At 45.4% G+C, this 22,428-nt stretch overlaps 2 protein-coding genes and 2 non-coding genes across 4 annotated transcripts in view; 1 reads left to right on the plus strand and 3 right to left on the minus strand.

The window, feature by feature from the left end:
- Positions 1–5,544: 5,544 nt before the first annotated feature.
- LOC144485535 (uncharacterized) lies at positions 5,545–8,863 on the minus strand. The gene is made up of 2 exons (XM_078203671.1): positions 8,614–8,863; positions 5,545–7,777 (listed from the first exon to the last, which is right to left on the minus strand). The coding sequence occupies exon 2, from the start codon at positions 7,417–7,419 to the stop codon at positions 6,409–6,411; it is 1,011 nt and encodes a 336-aa protein (XP_078059797.1). The 5' UTR covers positions 7,420–7,777; positions 8,614–8,863; the 3' UTR covers positions 5,545–6,408.
- Positions 8,650–8,720, minus strand: trnad-guc (transfer RNA aspartic acid (anticodon GUC)). The gene has a single exon. It is a non-coding gene; the product is annotated as a tRNA-Asp (tRNA).
- A 235-nt stretch (positions 8,864–9,098) lies between the features above and the next one.
- Positions 9,099–9,171, plus strand: trnar-acg (transfer RNA arginine (anticodon ACG)). Its single transcript has one exon. It is a non-coding gene; the product is annotated as a tRNA-Arg (tRNA).
- Positions 9,172–19,600: 10,429 nt separating this feature from the next.
- Positions 19,601–22,428, minus strand: part of LOC144485546 (uncharacterized) — an 85,319-nt gene continuing 82,491 nt past the window's right edge. The window contains exon 4 of the mRNA XM_078203679.1: positions 19,601–20,375. Coding sequence (XP_078059805.1) covers positions 19,713–20,375 — 663 coding nt within the window. The 3' untranslated portion in view covers positions 19,601–19,712. The remainder of the gene's footprint in view (positions 20,376–22,428) is intronic.

Consider the following 22,428-nt stretch of genomic DNA (forward strand, 5'->3'; position numbering starts at 1 on the left):
TCAATGGGAAGGGTCAGAGGGTTTCTTTGTGCTGGACTCAGCCTCCAGTGGGCTGATGCTCTTTGAGTCTTTTTGCAAATACCTGGTTTCAAATGTCACAAAGATCACAGAGTGACAGGGTGTTAGGAAGTTTCGAGATATTTAGTCAGAAGAAAACAGAGGTTGGCAGTGCAAAGGTACATTTCTGAATGGAGGGCTGTGACAAGTGACATTCCTCAGGGATCAGTGCTGGGACTTTTGCTGTTTGTAATATATATAAATGATTTGGAGGAAAATGTAACTGGTTTGATTGGTAAGTTTGTGGACGACACAAAGGTTGGTGGAATTGCGGAAAGCGATGGGGACTGGCAGAGGATACAGCAGGATATAGATCAGTTGGAGACTTGGGCGGAGAGATGGCAGATGAAGTTTAATCTGGACAATTGTGAGGTAATGCATTTTAGAAGGTCTAATACAGATGGGAAATATACAGTAAATGGCAGAACCCTTAAGAGTATTGATAGGCAGAGGGATCTGGGTGTACAGGTACACAGGTCATTGAAAGTGGCAATGCAGGTGGAGAAGATAATCAAGAAGGCATACGGCATGCTTGCCTTCATCAGCCGGGGCATTGAGTTTAAAAATTGGCAAGTCATGTTGCAGCTTTATAGAACCTTAGTTAGACTGCACTTGGAATCTCGTGTTCAATTCTGGTCACCACACTACCAGAAGGATGTGGAGGCTTTGGAGAGGGTACGGAAAATATTTATCAGGATATTGCCTGGTGTGGAGGGCATTAGCTATGAGGAGAGGTTGGAGAAACTTGGTTTGTTCTCACTGGAGCGACGGAGGTTGAGGGGGGGGGCGACCTGATAGAAGTCTACAAGATTATGAAGGGCATGGACAGAGTGGATAATCAGAAGCTTTTTCCCAGGGTGGAAGAGTCAATTACTGGGGGCATAGGTTCAAGGTGTGAGGGGTGCCCCTTGCACCTTGAACCTATGCCCCCCTAGTCATTGACTCTTCAACCCTAGGAACAAGCATCTGACTATCCACTCTGTCCATGCCCCTCATAATCTTGTGGACTTCTACCTTATCTAAACCTGTCAGAATCTTGTCCACCTCTATCAAATCTCCCCTCAACCTCCTTTGCTCCAAGGGGAACAACCCCAGCCTGACATTGACAATAAAGAACAAACTAACAGAAAATGTTACTGTCTGACATCAAATAGGAATGTTTAATTTCTGTTTTAAAGATATTGTGAATATATTGTCCTGGACAATAAAGGAATTGGAATAACTCACCTTGGGTGTGGTTGAATGGAATATATCAATCTGGAATCCACCTACAGTCTAGTGAAAGTCTGGAATATGTAGCTGGAAATCCCTCCCTAACAGAACTGTGGGTGTACTTACACCTCAGGCATTGCAGCAGTTCAAGAAGGCACCCTTGGGGTTGGGTTTGACCATGGCCAAGGCAGCTACATACAGCCACATATTCTGTTATAATTGAAGGACTGCAGATTGAATGTGAAGCATTGTGGGACTGGACTATCTTGACCACATTCCTGAGACTGCCCGGAAACAAGTGCCTATTTTACTTTATAATTGAGGTTTTCTGGGAATAAGTTAAATGCGGAAATATTAAGCATAGCCAGGAGGAATTTGGAATAACTGAGAATTTTATCCCCAGATAAAGAACAAAGATTTTGCTGGTGTTTGGGTGTAACGTGTTTGGGATTTTAAATCAACAAAGATGTTGCCTCTAACATCAGTCTTTGTAAGTTGGCTTAAAAAAGGTTCAGTTATAATGACGGATCTTGGATCTTATTTTAATCAAGGAGTTGTGAGCTTGTAGTGCTCTGTCGCTTTAAGAAGCTATAGCTGCGAGAGAGAATGCTGAGGATTCATTGTTTGAAATTTACGAGCTGTGAGAATCTGTGTGTTTTGTTTGTTTTATGTGGATGTTTGTAGATATGTTTTATCATTGTTTTGGGCTACATTTGTTTAGGTTTATCTTTCTGGAGAATTAACCTTATCTTGAGTCTTTAAAGGCATTTTTGGAAGTTTAAAAACAGGATCACAAGAACGCTTAAGGAATTCATTTTGGTTATTGTTGTTGTAAATCACATGCTAAGTTTCTCTGTTTGTGTGTGGATGATATTTGTGGGTTGAACGCTTCAAGCTTTGAGGTTTTTTGTCTGTGATTTAAATCAAACAGATTTTTAAAAAAGGAAGTGTGATTAATAAAACTTTTTTTGTTCAGAAGTTATGAACCTGGAGCCATATGTACTGACCAGAGACAGGATTCCAGGATAGTTTACTAAACATGTGGGAATTTTAATCCGGATACAATTCACCCATGTGAGAATGAGAGTTTTAATTTGTAATGGTTATTTAAAATTTGACACATGTGAAATGATTCAGACCAATCCTGTGTTGGATTGATCTTGGGTTAAACTTCCTGTCAGGTCCAAAGATTTATTCCTGACGCAAGTAACACAAAGAAAAGGAAAATTCTGGAATTGGATACTGAAGAAAAGAGTTTAAAAAGAGAGAGCATTAAATAGAAATGTTCCCAGACCATGTGGTCATTCGATTAAAACAAAGGAAGGGTGCTGACGTCCATTTGAGAACTTTTAATCCACCCCATTTCTAACTAAGGGAGTCTATGTACAAAGAAAACCCAAGAAAGACCCCCCCGAAGGGGGGGTTTGGAAAGCATCATGATGAGGGCACCTGTCCATGAGATGATCACAAAGCCCCATAATGCCCAGATACTAATTTTATTGAACCTATAATGTATGTAATCTATCACCATTCTGATTGGATCGTGTCCAGCCGGGATGGGCTGAGTAACTGGATAAGAATTGATGATATTCTTTGTTGGGTGGAGTTACACATGGTCAGCCCCTGTGGCTTCTCCCCGCTGGCGTAACTCAATAAACTGTTTGTCGATTGAATCAGGCACAACACACTGGGTACATTACCACTTCATCCTTGGGAGTGGCCTGATAGGCCGTGGTCCAGAATAAATGTGGCCTTTGGGGGGCCTTTCATGAATCACATGTGTTTGGTCATTGTAAATGTGCATTCAAAATGGTTGGAAGCACAGATCATGAGTAATATTCCAGCTCCTGTGACAACAGAGAAGCTCTGTCAAATTTTCACTTGCCCTGGGTTACCAGATTGGCTTGTTTCAGATAACGACACTCTCTTTATAAGTGAGGTGTTTCAGGAATTCCTGTAAAGGAATGGTCTACGTCATGTGCGTACTGCACCGTTTCATCTGGCTACAAATGGTCTTCATGATGTGGAGATGCTGGCGTTGGACTGGGGTAAACACAGTCAGAAGTTTAACAACAACAGGTTAAAGTCCAATAGGTTTATTTGTTAGCAAATGCATTTGTTAGCTCGTGGCATTTGCTAACAAATGAACCTGTTGGACTTTAACCTGGTGTTGTTAAACTTCTTACTGTACAAATGGTCTCGCAGAAAGAGCTGTTCAAAGTCTGAAGGAGGGATTGAAAAGAATGGCAGGCGATACTTTAGGAACAAGCTCTCAAGATTTTTGTTCCAGTTTCGCATCACACCACAATCCACAACCGGACTCTCCTGTGGAATTTTTTGGTCGAAGGTTGAAGTCTCATCTGGATCTGCTTCATCCAGATCTCAGAGCAAAAGTGAGCAGGAGACAAGAGAAGCAGAAGGAGGGACACGACTGCCACGCCAAAGAGAGGCAGTTCAAACCGAGTGATCAGGTTTACATCAGAAACTTTGGGAGTAACCAAAGGTGGTTACCGGGAATAATTTTAAACCAAAGTGGTCCAGTATCTTGGGTGGTGAGACTGTAAAACGGAAGAGTTGTTCGCAGACACCAAGACCATATTCGCTTGCGGTGTGACCCCGAGTCAGGAACAGTTTCAGAGTCAGCAACCATTACTGAGAACATGGCAGAGGGTCATGCTGCTGTGGATGTTCACCGGGAAATGGTTCCAGCTTTGCCAGTTGACTCTGCTGTGGGAGTGGAAGAGGAATGTTCATGTACAGATTCTCAAACTACCTCTTCACCTCCCATTCCAGAAACACCATTACAAGATTTACCAGTGGTATTGTACAGGTCGCAATGCAACCACAAAGCTCCTGACAGACTTCCGTATTGTTAAAGACATTACTTTGTTGTATTTCTGTCCTGATGGGGGATTGAAATTTAAGGGGAGGAGAAGTGTTACAGAGTGTTCTTCACAACCTCTCTCCCTTCTGAGCACGTGCAGGCTTTGGGCGGGGTTTCAGTCTGCAAGTCCAGGCTGGTTCCAATGCTCCTGTTTCCTTTTGTTTGCCAATGATTTTTAAACTTTGTTATTTATTTATATAAAGAACATCCTGCTTTTAACAATGCATTTGACTACCTTATTTGTGACTGAAGTTCCCACAATTGTAAAGCAGGAGATTAGTTAAATGGACAGCCTGAATTGAGAGACAATTAAAGAATAAATGATTCATTAATACAGATGTTAGGCTGGAAATGTAAATTTGAACACAAAAGTTTATAACGTTTAGAATTATAAAGATATAAAGAATGGTTAAAATGCTGTGAGAATTATAAAATGTTCCCTTCTGAAGCCAACAGAATAGAAAAAACAGATAACAAGACTTGTTAGGATGGCCTGGTGGCACACTGGTTAGTTCTGCTGCCTCACAGCGCCAGGGACCTGGGTTTGATTCCCGGCTTGGGTGACTCTGTGGAGTTTGCACGTTGTTCCCGTGTCTGCCTGGTTTTCTTCCGGGTGCTCTGGTTTCCTCCCACAGTCCGAAAGATGTGCTGGTTAGGTGCATTGACCATGCTAAATTCTCCCTCAGTGTACCCGAACAGATGCCAGAGTGCGGTGACTGGGGGATTTTCCCAGGAACTTCATTTATTAGTGTCACAAGTCGGCTTACATTAACACTGCATTGAAGTTACTCTGAAAACCAGCATGTCTTTCGGACTGTGGGAGGAAACCGGAGCACCCGAAGGAAACCCACGCAGACACGGGGAGAATGTGCATACTGTGACCCAAGCCGGGAGTCGAACCCAGGTCCCTGGCGCTGTGAGGCAGCAGTGCAAACCACTGTGCCCTACAGAGAGGTGTTGGGAGCTGTTGATTTTACAAGTTATCCATGTTTTCGGAGCCATCACTTCATGTCCTGGTCTGAAAAGGATAGAGAGAAATCTGTTCATAAGATCTTGGAGCAGAATTAGGCCATTCGGCCCATCGAATCATTCGATCATGGCTGATATGCTCCTCATCCCTAGTTCCTGCTTCTCCCCATAACATTTCATAAGTTCATACATTCAATTGTTAAAGCTGAGCTTTCTCCTTTTACTGTTAATCGATACTTTCCTTTTTTATCTTTCTGACTTGTTACATTTTTAATGGTTAATAAACTTCCTGAATTCACCATTTAAAGTATTCTTTCGAGCCACATGGTTAAGTCACTGGAACCTGGTGTGATTTACAGTTATGGAGTTATTGTAAACAAGAGAACCTCATAAGTCTTTGTTCAAATAAATCACCATTCTCACAAATGGAATGCTATCCTTTATTACGAGAGAAATTGAACATTGAAGTAAAGATGTTCTGCTTCAGTTATACAGGGCGTTGCTGAGACTGCATCTTGAACACCGGGTGCAGTTTTGTCTCCAATTAAACAAAGGATCGTAGGATCCCTGCAGTACAGACAGAGGCCGTTCTGCCCATTGAGTCTGTACCAAACAGCATCCCACCCAGGCCCTATTCCCATAACCCCACACATTTACCCTGCTAATCCCCCTGACACAAGGGTCAATTTAGCATGGCCAATCCACCTAACCCGCACATCTTTGGACTGTGGGAGGAAACCGGAGCACCCGGATGAAACCCACACAGACATGGGGAGAACGTGCAAACTCCACACAGACAGTGACCCAGGCTGGAATTGAACCTGGGTCCCTGGTGTTATGATGCAGCAGTGCTAACCACTGTGCTGCCGTGCTGCCCCATTTTATAAATACCATGGAAGCAGTTCAGAGGAGATTTACTAGATTGATTCCCAATCCAGTAGTGTGAAACATTAACTCTGTTTCTCTCTCCACAGATGCTGCCAGACCTGCTGCGTTTTTCCAGTCCTTTCTGTATTTATTTCAGATCTACCTGTAGTGGGGGGAAAAACACTATTTACTATCCAGGATAAAATAAATGTCCTTCATCAGCTTTTGTGGATCATTTCAGTGGAAATGTGCTCTCCCAGGTTCAAAGAGCATCAGCCCACTGGAAGCAAAGTCGTGCGATCGGCCAGTCCAGCAGAAAGAATCTCTCCCACCCTTCCACTTCACCAACTATAAGAATAAACATGGTTCAGTCCTGGATGTGATTAATGGCAGGAATAACAGCAGAATCCAACCCGTCATCACTTGTGAACTTGCTGGTGTGTCCGCAGGCTAGATGACTGAGTGAATCCCTTCCCACACACACAGCAAGTGAACGGTCTCTCCCCAGTGTGAACTCGCTGGTGTATCCGCAGGTGGGATGACGTTCTAAATCTCTTTGAGCAGTGAGAGCAGCTGAACGGTCTGTCCTCAGTGTGAATGCGCTGGTGAATCATCAGTTCCCGAGAGCTTTTGAAATCACTTCCACAGTCAGAACATTTAAATGGTCTCTCATTGGTGTGAGTGAGATTGTGGTTCTGCAGGCTGGATGACTGAGTGAATCCCTTCCCACACACAGAGCAGGTGAACGGTCTTTCCCCAGTGTGAACTCGCTGGTGTATCCGCAGGTGGGATGGCGTTCTAAATTTCTTTGCACAGTGAGAGCAGCTGAACGGTCTCTCCCCAGTGTGAATGCGCTGGTGGATAATCAGTTCCCGAGAGCTTTTGAAACCACTCCCACAGTCAGAGCATTTAAAGGGTCTCTCATTGCTATGAGTGACTTTGTGTTTTGACAGGTTGGATAACTGCGTAAATCCTTTCCCACACACCAAGCAGGTGAACGGTCTCTCCCCAGTGTGAATGCGCTGGTGAATCATCAGTTCCCGAGAGGTTTTGAAATCACGCCCACAGTCAGAGCATTTAAAGGGTTTCTCATTGCTGTGAGTGACTTTGTGTTTCGACAGGTTGGATAACTGCATAAATCCTTTCCCACACAGCAAGCAGGTGAATGGTCTCTCTCCAGTGTGAACACGCTGGTGTTTCTGCAGATCGGGTAAATGAGCGAATCCGTTCCCACACTCAAAGCAGATGAACGCTCTTTCTCCAGTATGAACCAGCTGATGACGCTGCAGATTATATAACCGAGTGAATCTCTGCCCACACACAGAGCAGGTGAATGGCCTCTCCCCGGTGTGACTGCGTCGATGAATTTCCAGTTTACAGGGAGCTCTGTATCCCTTCCCACAGTCCCCACATTTCCACGGTTTCTCCATGGTGCGGGTATCCTTGTGACTCTCCAGGTTAAACAATCAGTTAAATCTCACACAGAACACGGGTACAGTCTCTCCCCGCTGTGAATGCTGCAATGTATTTTCAGGCTGTGTAACTGGTTAAAGCTCTTTCCACACTCAGTGCACTGGAACACTCTCACTCGGGTGTATCTGTGCCTTGGTGCTTTTCCAGTCACATTGATATTAAAGGCCTGTTGACGCAGACAGAACAGAGAAACATTTCTCCTTCCAGATTCAAAGGCTGATAATATTCAGGTCTGATGAATTGAGTGAGGGTGTCAGATGCTGATGTGATGTTTGTTTCAAGATTTTGGTCTGTCAATCCTCACCTTCTCATATCCTGTAAACGAGTTTGAAAAATTCATCAATGTCAGCACAGGATAGAAATTCAGAACAGACAATTCTAGTTTCTATGGAACATTCTTCCTCTCTCATTCCCCAAAAGCTGTATATCTCCATCCCAAACACTCTCCCTCCATTCTCACTCTGCTGTATCTAATATTCACCCTCCCAATTCTCCTGAAGGTGCTGATTGAGGCTGATTGACAGATCCATGCTCACTGCTTCCTGTCCTGGACACAGAGAGCTGGAAATCTCCATGCTGGCTGCCAGACAGATATATGTCTATCTGACTGGACTAACAAACATAGAAACCCTACAGTGTAGAAAGAGGCCATTTGGCCCATCGAGTCTGCACCGATCACAATCCCACCCAGGCCGTACCCCTATATCTCTACATATTTCCCTGTTAATCCCTCTAACCTACACATCTCAGGACACTAAGGGGCATTTTTTAGCATGGCCAATCAACCTAACCCGCACATCTTTGGACTGTGGGAGGAAACCGGAGCACCTGGAGGAAACCCACACAGACACGAGGAGAATGTGCAAACTCCACACAGACAGTGACCCAACCCGGGAATCGAACCCAGGTCCCTGGAGCTGTGAAGCAGCAGTGCTAACCACTGTGCTACCGTGCCGCCCCATAAATGTTTCTGCCCGGTTTCGAACCAGGGACCTTTCGCGTGTGAGGCGAACTTGATAACCACTACACTACAATGTGTGGAATGTACGGACTGGATTCACTTCCTTTCCCTTCAGTTGCTGCAAGTTCCCAATTTCCCCCAGAATGAGAAAAGAAATGGAAAGGGGGAGAAAAGAAAGTGTTTTACTCACAGATGTTGGCCTCTTTTAAGGTAAAAGAAGCGGCTTTGCATTGCCCAGGAATCGAACCCAGGCCTCCCGCATGACAGGCAAGAATTCTACCACTGAACCACCAATGCACAGGGCAGAGAAAACTGCTCAGTTCTTTCAACCAGTGCTTTCACATGCAAAGAAATGTTGATGATTTGCAGCAGCAAATTCAATGCTGCTAACACACACACACAACAACACTGTTGGAGAGAGGAGGAAGATTGAATCTGTCCACTCCCCCAAGGCCCGGGGCTGCGCATGTCCAAGGGAGAGGGGAAGCTGCGCATGTGCGGGGGAGGTCCTCCAGCCAATCAGAGCTCCCCATTGTCTGAATGCGGAAGTTGGACAATGAGCTTGTTCAGCTGCTCATTCCTGCCCAGCAAAGCTGCTGCTGCTCTTTCTCTGAATGAAGATTGAACTTCAGACAGACTTAAACTTCCTCCTGTCTCCAAAATCTGTGAGAGTGTGGGCCAGTGGCGCAATGGATAACGCGTTTGACTACGGATCAGAAGATTCCAGGTTCAACTCCTGGCTGGCTCGATGTCAATTTGAAAAATAGTTCGTGAGCTCCTTTTGACCGAAAAGAGGCCAACATCTGTGAGTAAAACACTTTCTTTGTTCCCCTTTTGCGTTTCTTTTGCATTCTGGGGGAAATTGGGGACTTGTTGAATTTTTAACTTCCAGGTCACCACTCGCTGCCTAAATAAAAATCCTCCTCACATTCTTCATGTATCTGTAACCAGGTAATACAGTGCATTACACACAGCATCAGTCTGCTCATTTATGGCTAAATGTAAAACTTTAACGTGGCTGTCAGCTTGAAGATTAATCATGGATCATTTGCACTTCCACAACCCTCTGAGGCAGCGGGTTCCAGGTAATGACCTTTCTGCACCAAAATAAAATTCTTCCCCACATCCTTCTCCTTCTCCCAATCCAGTTATCCGGTCCCACATATGGCACAGATTTTAATTTCTAGCGTGTAGGCCTGTCGTTACACGTAGGTTTTCAGATCTCTGTGTCCAATACAGAAAGTGGTCAGCATGGATCCGTTAATCAGCCTGAATCAGCACCTTCAATAGACTTGGGAGGTTGTATACTCAGGAGAGCAGAGTGAGAATTGAGGGAGAGTGTGTGGGATGGAGATTGACAGCTTTTGGAGAATGAGAGAGGAAAGAATGTTCCATAGAAACTAGAATTGTCTGTTCTGAATTTCTATCCTGTACTGACAATGATGTCTATTGTAAATTCCTTTTATAGATATCAGGAGGTGAGGATTTATAGACAGAAATTTCAAACTAAACATCACATCAAGATTTGACAGAGTCATTCGATTTATTGGGACCTGAATATCATCGACCTTTGAATCTAGAAAAGCAATGTTTGTCTGATCTGTTTGCTTAAGGAGATTTTAAACATCAGTGTGACTGGAACACACCTGAGTGAGAGTGTTCCAGTCCACTGATAGTGGAAAGAGCTTTAACCAGTTACACAGGCTGAAACAACATTGCACCGTTTACAGTGAAGAGAGATCGTACACGTGTTCTGTGTGGACAAGGATTCAACTGATCATCAAACCTGGAGAGTCACAAGGACACCCGCATCATGGAGAAACTGTGGAAGTGTGACGATTGTGGACAAGGATTCATGTTGCCCTGTGATTTGGAAATTCATCAATGCAGTCACACTCGGGAGAGACCCTTCACTTGCTCAGTGTGTGGGAAGGGATACATTAAGTTCTCCCACCTGCTGAGTCACAATCTCACTCACACCAATGAGAGACCCTTTAAATGCTCTGACTGTGGGAGCGGATTTAAAAGCTCTGGAGAACTGGTGTCCCACCAGCGCATTCACAGTGAGGAGAGACTGTTCAGCTGCTCTCTCTGCACAATGAAATTTAAATGGTCATCCACACTGCGGAGACATCAGCGGGTTCACACCGGGGAGAGACCATTCAGCTGCTCCATGTGTGGGAAGGGATTCTCTCGGTCCTCCGAACTGCGGGCACACCAACGAATTCACACTGGGGAGAGACCGTTCACCTGCTCTGTGTGTGGGAAGGGATTCTTTCGGTCATCCGCCCTGCTGACGCACAAAGTCACTCACACCAATGAGAGACCCTTTAAATGCTCTGACTGTGAGAGTTGCTTCAAAAGTTCTCGGGATCTGATGTCCCACCAGCGCATTCACACTGAGGACAGACCGTTCAGCTGCTCTCACTGCACAATGAGATTTAGATCATCATCAAACCTGCGGAACCACCAGCGAGTTCACTCCGGGGAGAGACCATTCACTTGCTCTGACTGTGGGAAGGGATTCACGCAGTTATCCACCCTGCTGACACACCAGCGAGTTCACACCGGAGAGAGGCCGTTCACCTGCTCTGTGTGTGGGAAGGGATTCACTAATTTACCCAACCTTCTGAGTCATAAAGTCACTCACACCAGTGAGAGGCCCTTTAAATGCTCGGACTGTGGGAGTGAATTCAAAATTTCTGGAGAACTGGTGTCCCACCAGCGCATTCACACTGAGGACAGACCGTTCAGCTGCTCTCTCTGCACAAAGAGATTTAAGAGGTCATCCACACTGCAGAGACACCAGCAAGTTCACACCAGGGAGAGACCGTTCATCTGCTCTGTGTGTGGGAAGGGATTCAGTCAGTCATTCACCCTGCTGACACACCAGCGTCTTCACACCGAGGAGAGACCATTTACCTGCACCGAGTGTGGGAAGGGATTCACTCTGTCATCCACCCTGCTGACTCACCAGCAAGTTCACAGCGGGGAGAGACCGTTCACCTGCTCCGAGTGTGGGAACAGATTCACTCGGTTATCCAGCCTGCAGAGACACAAAGTCACTCATTCCCAGGAAAGACCCTTTAAATGCTCTGACTGTGGGAGTGGCTTCAAAATTTCTGAGCATCTGATAGATCACCAGCGCATTCACACTGGGGAGAGACCGTTCAGCTGCTCTCACTGCACAAAGAGGTTTGGAAGGGCATGCACACTGAGGAGACACCAGCGAGTTCACACTGGGAGAGACCATTCACCTGCTCTGTGTGCGGAAGGATTCTCTCGATACCCCAGCTGCTGAGGCACAATGTCCCTCACACCCAGGAGAGACCCTTTAAATGCTCTGACTGTGGGAATGGTTTCAAAAGCTCTCAGGAACTGATGATCCACCAGTCCAATCACAGCTGCTGTGTGTGGGAAGAAATTCACCAGTTCATCCCTCCTGCTGAGACACCAGCGAGTTCACAAGTGATGAAAGGGGTTGGATTCTGCTGTTATTGCTGCTGTTAATCACATCCAGGACTGAACCATGTTCACTCTGACAGTTGGTGAAGTGGGAGGGTTGGAGGGTTTCTTTCTGCTGGACTGGCTGGTCTCACAATTTTGCTTCCAGTGGGCTGATGCTCTTTGAGCCTGGGAGAGCACATTTCCACTGAAATGACCCACACAAACTGACGAAGAACATTTATTTTATCCTGGAGAGTAAATAATGTTTTTCCTACCACTACAGGTAGATCTACAGTAAGTACATTTGTCTCTGTTCCATTGAGTCTACAGCACAGGGCCGGGCCAGTCGGCTCAATTGGTCTGTGTCAGTATTTATGCTCCACATGAGCCTCCACCCACCCCTCTTCATCTCCCCCCATCAGCATATCCTTCTATTCCTCTCTCCCTCATGTATGTATCTAGCTTCCCCTTCAATGTATTCATGCTGTTCACCTCAACCACTCGCTGTGGTGGTGAGTTCCACATTCTCACCACTCGCTGGTAAAGAGGTTTCTCCTGAAATCCCTATTGAATTATTGAACCCCTTCATAATCTTAAAGACTTCCATCAGGTCACCCTTCAGTCTTCTCTTTTCTAGAGAAAAGCAGCCCCAGCCTTTCCTGAGGGTTAAATGCTCTCAGTTCTGGGATTATTCTTGTGAATCTTTGTTGCTCCTTCTCCAGTGCCTCTATTTCCTTTTTCTAAATGGAGATCACAAATGTTGACAGTGCTCCCAGTGTAGTCTAACCCTGGTTCTAAACAAGTTGAACAGAACCTCCCTGCTGTTCAATTCTATCCCTCGAGAATGGAACCCTATACATGGGCCCCACACTTTAGGAAAGATGTGAAGTTCTTAGAGAGGGTGCAGAGGAGATTTACGAGAATGACTCCAGGGATGAGGGACTTCAGTGAGTTGGAGGGACTGGAACAGCTGAAATTTCTCTCTTTAGATCAGACAGGCATTAGGATTGGGAATGGGGCCATTCAGCCCATTGAGTCCATGCTGGCTCTCTTCAGATCAAACTGTTGCCCTGTTCTCTCTCCGTGTCCCGTAGATTTATTTCCCAGAAATGCCCATCCAATTTCCTTTTGGAAACATTCCATTATCTCTGCTTCAGCCGCTCGTAGGAAGTGAGTTCCAGATATTTACCACTTCAAATGCAACCGAGGAGCAGAGAGCACAAAAGGAGGCCGTGTGACCCATTGTGCCCCTGCTGCCTCTTCAAACATTCTCAGCAACAAGGTCAAGGAAGACATGTTAAATTCGAACATGTGACTGGAGTTGTATTTTAAAAATTAATGTTGGATTCACCTACATGCTTGTGGAAGCTGCATTGCTGGCAGGAATTGTCTGAACTAAGAATTTCTTCTATGAATTTGATCAGTTGGGGGACATTATATTCTGTCAAATCTGGCTCAAGAATAAGGTTGATTGCTCAGTTCAAGTAAGAAGGAAAGCTATTGGCTTGCAGCAAGTGTCTTTTCGAACCAGTATATCTTGTATTAACCTTATTCAGTTGTGGGACATGGGCGTCGCTGGCTGGCCAACATTTATTGCCCATCCCTAGATGCCCTTGTTCAGAGGGCAGTTGAGAGTCAACCACATTCTATGAACCAAATGTGTTCATTAAATATTACTGTATTTAGGACAAAGAACAAAGAAAATTACAGCACAGGAACAGGCCCTTCGGCCCTCCAAGCCTGCACCGACCATGCTGCCTGACTTAACGAATACCCCATACCCTTCCGGGGACCATATCCGTCTATTCCCATCCTATTCATGTATTTGTCACGATGCCCCTTAAAAGTCACTACCGTATCCGCTTCCACTACCTCCCCCAGCAACGAGTTCCAGGCACCCACTACTCTCTGTGTAAAAAATCTGCCTTGTACATCTCCTTTAAACATTGCGCCTCGCACCTTAAACCTATGTCCCCCAGTAATTGACTCTTCCACCCTGGGAAAAAGCTTCTGATTATCCACTCTGTCCATGCCTCTCATAATCTTGTAGACTTCTATCAGGTCGCCCCTCGATCTCCGTCGCTCCAGTGAGAACAAACCAAGTTTCTCCAACCTCTCCTCATAGCTAATGCCCTCCATACCAGGCAACATCCTGGTAAATCTTTTCTGTACCCTCTCCAAAGCCTCCACCTCTTTCTGGTAGCGTGGCGACCAGAATTGAACACTATATTTCAAGTGCGGCCTAACTAAGGTTCTATAAAGCTGCAACATGACTTGCCAATTTTTAAACTCAGTGCACTGGCCGATAAAGGCAATCATGCCGTATGCCTTTTTGACTACCTTCTCCACCTGCATTGCCACCTTCAGTGACCTGTGTACCTGTACACCCAGATCCCTTTGCCTATCAATACTCATAAGGGTTCTGCCATTTACTGTATATTTCCTATCTGTATGACACCTTCCAAAATGCATTACCTCACATTTGTCTGGATTAAACTCCATCTGCCATCTCTCCGCCCAAGTCTCCAACCGATCTACATCCTACTGTATCCTCTGATGGTCCTCATCGCTATCTGCAAATCCTCCAACCTATGTGTCGCCCGCAAACTTACGAATCAAACCAGTTACATTTTCCTCCAAATCATTTGTGCATATTACAAACAGCAAAGATCCCAGCACTGATCCCTGAGGAATGCCACTTGTCACAGCCCTCCATTCAGAAATGCATTCTTCCACTGATACCCTCTGTCTTCTTTGACCAAGCCAGTTTTGTATCCACCTTGCCAGCTCACCTCTGATCCCATGCAACTTCACCTTGTGCATCAGTCTGCCATGAGGGACCTTGTCAAAGGCCTTACTGAAGTCCATGTAGACAACATCCACTGCCCTACCCTCATCAATCATCTTCGTCACTTCCTCGAAAAACCCGATCAAGTTCGTGAGACATGACCTCCCCTTCACAAAACCATGTTGACTCTCACTAATACGTCCACTTATTTCCAAGTGGGAATAAATCCTGTCTCGAAGAATCCTCTCCAATAATTTCCCTACCACTGATGTAAGGCTCACCAGCCTGTAATTACCTGGATTATTCTTGCTACCCTTCTTAAACAAAGGAACAACATTGGCTATTCTCCAATTCTCTGGGACCTCCCCGTAGCCAGTGAGGATACAAATATTTCTCTCAAGGCCCCAGCAATTTCCTCCCTTGCCTCCCTCAGTATTCTGGGGTATATCCCATCAGGCCCTGGGGACTTGTCTACCTTAATGTTTCTCAAGAACCCCAATACCTCCTCCTTTTTGATCTCAACATGACTCAAACTATCTACACATCCTTTCCCAGACTCATCATCCACCAAGTCCTCTTTGGTGAATACTGACACAAAGTACTCATTTAATATCTCCCCATTTCCTCTGGCTCCGTGCATAGATTCCCTCCCTTGTCCTTGAGTGGGCCAACCCTCTCCCTGGCTACCCTCTTGCTCTTTATATATGTATAAAAAGCCTTGGGATTTTCCTTAATCCTGCTGGCCAATGCTTTTTCGTGACCCCTTTTAGCCCGCCTTACTCCTTGCTTAAGTTTCTTTCTACTTTCCTTGTATTCCACACTTGCTTCGTGTGTTCCCAGCCTCCTAGCTTTGACAAATGTTTCGTTTTTCTCTTTGACGAGGCTCACAATATCTCTCATTATCCAAGGTTCCCAAAACTTGCCATACTTATCCTTCACCCTTACAGGAATGTGCTGGTCCTGAATCCCTATCAACTTACACTTGAAAGCCTCCCACACGCCAGATGTTGATTTGCCCTCAAACATCTGCCCCATCTGGTAGCTATTTATTAGCTACCAGTCATGAACAGATGAGAAAGTCATGAGCCTTAATTGAGTTATAGTTAATCAATGAATCAGTCGTTATAGTAAAAGATTGAGTTTTATTTGCTGTAAAAGTTTAATTGCTGTGTATGTAAAGAATGTGCAATGAGGATAAATGTCCTGGCGAGAGAGACCTTCAAGCTCTGATTAGCCTCAACATTTGAAACTGTGAGAATAAGGGATTGTATAGAATCAGATAAAGGGATAGTATGAACCAGTTCTATTGTATTCCTGTCTAAGATAATAAGAGGTGGTGGTGTTAGTAATTGAGGATCCAGTTAAATTAATCTAGTGGTCAAATTGACCAATTGTCATAATACAACAGGCCCAACTCTGACGTGAAGTAATCGTCACTTTGTGGATAAAAGTAGAGGTTCTGAACGTCTTCCTTGCGAGCCAAATACTGAAAACTCCCGAGGCTGAGTTCCAAGGAAATTACTGTCAGAGAAGGAACCAGACTCCCAAGGCTGAATTCCACAAGAATTCCTGTCAAAGAAGGAGCCAGAGAGGGTTACATTTCTACAGACTGATCACCCGCATGAAGTTGTAAAAATCAATGTCTTAAAGTTTATTTATTAGTCTCTCTATTAGTGCGATGCCTATGGCAGTTTCCCAACTGGGGCGCAGGCCCCGTTATTCTCAGCTAATATTAGCCCTCAACTCCATCGCCTGGCTGTCATTGACACGAGCAATAGAGACAGAAAGGTGCCCAGGCTCAAATGGGAAGTCGAAATGTGTGCCTTTAAATGAACTGTTAGGATCTCTGATGATCAACAATTTTTTAAAAATTCTAAACCCAGTGAGTAAATTAAAGAATGACATGACAAAACTTCAAGTTTATGGCGTTTACTCCAACAAACTGGAAGCAACAATGATTAAACACTTTTTTATAGGGAACATCGCCCTTAAACTGTAAAATTAAACTTTGCCCTTTTACTCTTAACACCATTAAATATCCACTCAATGGATATATTTTACCCTGCCTTGGAATGTTGACACTCTTTCTCCAAAAACCAGCCCAAAGTGATTCTTTACTCCTCAACAGTTTATTTCCATTGTTTTCCTTTTCCAGTTTGGCAACCTTTAATCCCAGAACTGTCCTTCACAGTGATGGTTCTCCTGGACATTTTCCCACGAACACAAGCAAGGCGAATCTTCCAGCCTTGGTTCAGAATTCTCAGAAATCTGTGACCAACATTCGACATCGGAGCAGAAATCGGCCATTTGGCCCTTTGAGTTTCCTCCACCGTTTATTTACATCATGGCTGATCTTTTTGTGTTGCGTTCTCGTGCTATACCCGATACTTTTGATGCCCTTATCCAACAAGAATTAGTATAAAGGCAAAATTCTGCTGTTGTTGGAATCTGAAACAAAAACAGAAAATGCTGGACAATCTCAGCAAGTCTGACAGCATCTGTAGAGAGAGAATGGAGGCAACATTTTGAGTCAGGATGACCCTTTGTCAGAGGTGAAGACAAGGAAAATCGGACAAAATTGGGAAGCAATCTATTAAACCTCCTCTGAACCACTTTCAATGCATTTGTATCATTTCTTAAATAGGAGACAAAGCTGCACCGAGCGTTCAAGATGCAGTCTCAGCAACGCCCTGCATAACTGAAGCAGAACATCTTTACTCCGAGGTTCACTTTCTCTCGTAATAAAGGATAACATTCCATTTGTAAGAACTTTGATTTATTTGAACTAAGATTTATGGGGGTTCTCTTGTTTACAATAACCTCCCTAATAGTAAATCACAACAGGTTCCAGTGACTTAACCATATGGCAAGAAAGAACACATTAAATGGTGAATTCAGAAAGTTTATTTATCATTAAAAATGTAACAAGTCAGAAAGATAAAAACGGAGTGTCGATTAACAGTTAATAGAGAAAGTTTAACATTAACAATTGAACAGACTTCTCTCCATCCCTCTCAGACCAGGACATGAAGTGACCGCTCCAAAAACATGGATAACTTGTAAAACCAACAGCTCTCAACACCTCTCTGTAAACATCTCTCCCTCCACCTCTCTCTACCAAATTGCCTTCTCAAGACCACTTTTTTATACTTTAAAAATGCCGAAAGCCCATCTTAGCCAATTCCCATAAATCTTCAATTATAAACTAAAATAGACATGAGTTTTCAGATGATTTGAAAAGAAATGAACTGTCTGCTGAAAGGGTTAACTTTTCTACAGAACCTAAAGGGATGGGGAGTGAGCAGCAAACACTTGGCCCTCAATAATACCACTTTACACAAGTATAAAAATCAAAACAAACTCGATTGTAAACTTCATCTCTTAATTTTTTTGTTATATTCCAGAACCTAATTATTTTCATTTGATCAGTTTTTGTTAGGGATGGACAACTTCTGTTCTTTATAAACTGATTCACTCATTTTGTTTATTCTACATGGGCTCAGAGAATCAGAACCCAGACTTTATCATCCTTATCCTTTTTCTCCCTTTGCCACCACTCCCTCTGTTTTGCGGGAGGGTCGTGGGGATTCCAATCAGAACTAATCATTTTATCAGAAAAGTTAAATACTGCGGATGCTGGAATCTGAAACAACAACAGAAAATGCTGGAAAAGCTCAGCAGGTCTGGCAGCATCTGTGGAGACAGAGTGGAGCCAATGTTTCAAGTATGGATGACCCTTCATAAGAGCTGTTATGAAATGTCTTCCAGACTTGAAACGTTGGCTGTATTCTCTAATAATTTTATCGATAAGTTTCTTGTTCTTAGTTTCCAAACAGCAGGTAAGAGACCTGTCCAGTCCTCACTCAAGCTCTGATTTTTCACTGGCCATGCTTGGGTCAGTTTATAACCATTAGAATCTACTCTGAGGTCTGCTTTTCAGTCCAGTGCTACTTGGAGTATACCGTCACTTCACTGACTATCGGGTCACATGTCCCTCACAGTTCTTATCACAAATTTGGGATAAAATAATTTAAACAATGCCTGAGAACGCTTTTTAACTTCTTAACCAACTACCTACCACTGTTTGTTGATTGGTCAGACCCCCTTTTTACAGATTCGGGAATCTCAGCCGCTGAACACCAGCCGGTCCTGGAATAAGTTTAATTCTAACCCATTCTGAGTAAATATTCTCACCAGGTCCTCTGTCGGGGCCCTGCTAAGCAGCTTTAATGGTCCGTGATTGCAGAAACTGAGCAGTCACAGGAATGTGGTCAAGATAGTCCAGTCCCACAATGCCTCACATTCAATCTGCTGTCCTTCAATTATAACAGAATATGTGGCTGTATGTAGCTGCCTCGGCCACAATCAGCGCCAACACTGCCTTCCTGAACTGCTACAATGCCTGAGGTATAAGTACACCCACAGTGCTGTTAGGGAGGGATTTCCAGCTACACATTCCATACTTCCTCTAGACTGTAGGTGGATACCAGATTGATATATTCCATTCACCCACACCCAAGGTGAGTTATTCCAATTTCTTTATTGTCCAGGACAATATATTCACAATATCTTTCAAACAGAAATTAAAGAATATTTTGATGCAGTGCATGGTACTGACCTGGAACTCGCTGCCTATGAGGGTGGAGGAAGTGGAGACAGTAAACAATTACAAAGGAAATTGGATGGGCTTCTGGGGGCGTTTCAAACAGAAATGCTGACTAAATATCTCTGAACTTCCTAACACCCTGTCACTCTGTGATCCTTGTGAAATTTGAAACCAGGTATTCGCAACAAGACTCAAAGAGCATCAGCCCACTGGAGGCAAAGTTGTGAGACCGGCCAGTCCAGCAGAAAGAAACCCTCCGACCCTCCCCATTGACCAACTGTGAGAATGAACAGAATGCAGTCCTGGTGTAATTGAGAGCAGAAACAATAACAGCAGAATCCAACCCCTGTGAACTTGTTGGTGCCTCAGCAGCTGTGATGAAATTCTGAACCCTTTTTATACGCTGAGCAGGTGGACGGTTTCTCCCCAGTGTAACCTCACTGATGTCTCAGCAGGTGGGACAACTGAGTGAATTCCTTCCCACACTGAGAGCAGGTGAATGGCCTCTCCCCATGTGAACTCGCTGGTGTCTCTGCAGGTTTGATGAACGAGCGAAACCCTTCCCACACTGAGAGCAGGTAAACGGCCTCTCCCCAGTGTGAATGCGCTGATGTGTCTGCAGGACGGATGACTGAGCGAAACCCTTCCCACACTGAGAGCAGGTAAACGGCCTCTCCCCAGCGTGAATGCGCTGATGTGTCTGCAGGTGGGATAACTGAGTGAATCCCTTTCCACACTGAGAGCAGGTGAACGGCCTCTCCCCAGTGTGAATTCGCTGGTGTCTCTGCAAAGTGGATGACATGGTGAATCCCTTTCCACACTGAGAGCAGGTGTACGGCCTCTCCCCAGTATGAACGCGCTGATGTGTCTGCAGGTCGGATAACCGAGTGAATCCCTTTCCACACTGAGAGCAGGTGAATGGCCTCTCCCCAGTGTGAATTCGCTGGTGTGTCCACAGGTTGGATAACTGGTTGAACCCCTTCCCACATTGAGAGCAGGTGAATGGCCTCTCCCCAGTGTGAATTCGCTGGTGTCTCTGCAAAGTGGATGACACAGTGAATCCCTTTCCACACTGAGAGCAGGTGAACGGTCTCTCTCCAGTGTGAACTCGCTTGTGTGTCTGCAGGTGGGGGAACCGAATGAATCCCTCCCCACACTCAAAGCAGATGAATGGCCTCTCCCCAGTGTGGTTGCGCCGATGAGCATCCAGCAGAGAGGGGTATCTGTATCTCTTTCCACAGTCTGCACATTTCCATGGTTTCTCCATGGTGCAGGTGTCCTTGCCTCTCCCTTGGGTGGCCAATCAGTTGAAGCCTTGTCCACACACAGAACAGTCTCTCCCCGCTGTGAATGGTGTGATATTTATTCAGGCTGTGTAACTGGTTAAAGCTCTTCAGTCAGTACACTGGAACACTCTCACTTGAATGTGGAAGTGTGTTGATGCTTTTCCAGTCACACTAATGTTTGAAATCTTTTCAAATCTTCCAGATTCAATGGCCGATGATATTCAGGTCCCAAGGAATATGACTCTGCCAGATCTAGATGTGACGTTTGAGATTTTAGCCTGTGATTCCTCTTTCAATATCCTGCAAAACAAGTTGACACAAGTCATCAGTGTCAGTACAGGATCGAAATTCAGAACAGACAATTCCAGTTTCTATGGAACATTCTTTCTCTCTCAATCCCCAAAAGCTGTGAATCTCCATCCCACACACTCTCCCTCCATTCTCACTCTGCTGTATCTAATATTTACCCTTCCAATTCTCCTGAAGGTGCTGATTGAGGCTGATTGACAGATCCATGCTCACTCCTTCCTGTCCTTAACACAGAGAGCTGAAAATCTCCATGCAGGCTGCCAAACAGGTACATGTCTATCTGGCCGGCCGAACAATGTGTGGGATATACCGACTGGATTCACTTCCTTACCATTCAGTTGCTACAAGTCCCCAATTTCCTCCAGAATGAGAAAAGAAATGGAAAGGGGGAAACATTGATTTCCTCCCAGATGTTGTCCAGAGGCGGAAGTTTCAATCATTGGCCAACTTCCGCATTGTGATGGCACAATATAACCGAGCCTGAATTAGCCAATAGGAATAAGTCTGTTCCCATGTGACGTCCTGTGGTTCCAGTGCGCAGGCCCGGGCGCGCGTCCACGGGAGCCCCGCCCCCACCCATTGTTCCCCTCCCCCTGCACCTCCTCGAGCCAAGGTTTCCAGGCAACCGGCTGGCGGCTCCGGCCAGAGCGAGAAGCCGCGCGGTGATCTCCCCCTCCCCCCTCTCTCTACGGCGGCTGCTCCAAAAAGAGATCGAGAGCGACCGCTGGCGGCAGCCGCACTGCGCCTGCTCCGGACAGCTCGGCTCAGCAGCACTCTCTGCGCCTGCTCCGGACAGCTCGGCTCAGCAGCGCTCTCTGCGGCTGCTCCGGACAGCTCGGCTCAGCAGCGCTCTCTGCGGCTGCTCCGGACAGCTCGGCTCAGCAGCACTCTCTGCGCCTGCTCCGGACAGCTCGGCTCAGCAGCGCTCTCTGCGCCTGCTCCGGACAGCTCGGCTCAGCAGCGCTCTCTGCGCCTGCTCCGGACAGCTCGGCTCAGCAGCGCTCTCTGCGCCTGCTCCGGACAGCTCGGCTCAGCAGCGCTCTCTGCGCCTGCGTGCTGGGCTGCCAGCTGAGGGAGTGGGGGAGGGGACTTTGCAAAATCTCTTCCCATCATTTTCTTCCAAGTCCCGCAGTTTGATTTGAAACAGAACAGCTTCTGTTTGTAGCTTCACCACAGACTCAAACTTCACACACAGACTCCAACTTCACACACAGACTCCAACTTCACACACAGACTCCAACTTCACACACAGACTCAAACTTCACACACAGACTCAAACTTCACACAGACTCAAACTTCACACAGACTCAAACTTCACACAGACTCAAACTTCACACAGACTCAAACTTCACCACAGACTCAAACTTCACCACAGACTCCAACTTCACCACAGACTCAAACTTCACACACAGACTCAAACTTCACACACAGACTCAAACTTCACACACAGACTCAAACTTCACACACAGACTCAAACTTCACACACAGACTCAAACTTCACCACAGACTCAAACTTCACCACAGACTCAAACTTCACACACAGACTCAAACTTCACACACAGACTCAAA

This window comes from Mustelus asterias, unplaced genomic scaffold (assembly GCF_964213995.1).
Source record: "Mustelus asterias unplaced genomic scaffold, sMusAst1.hap1.1 HAP1_SCAFFOLD_198, whole genome shotgun sequence".
NCBI lineage: Eukaryota > Metazoa > Chordata > Chondrichthyes > Carcharhiniformes > Triakidae > Mustelus > Mustelus asterias.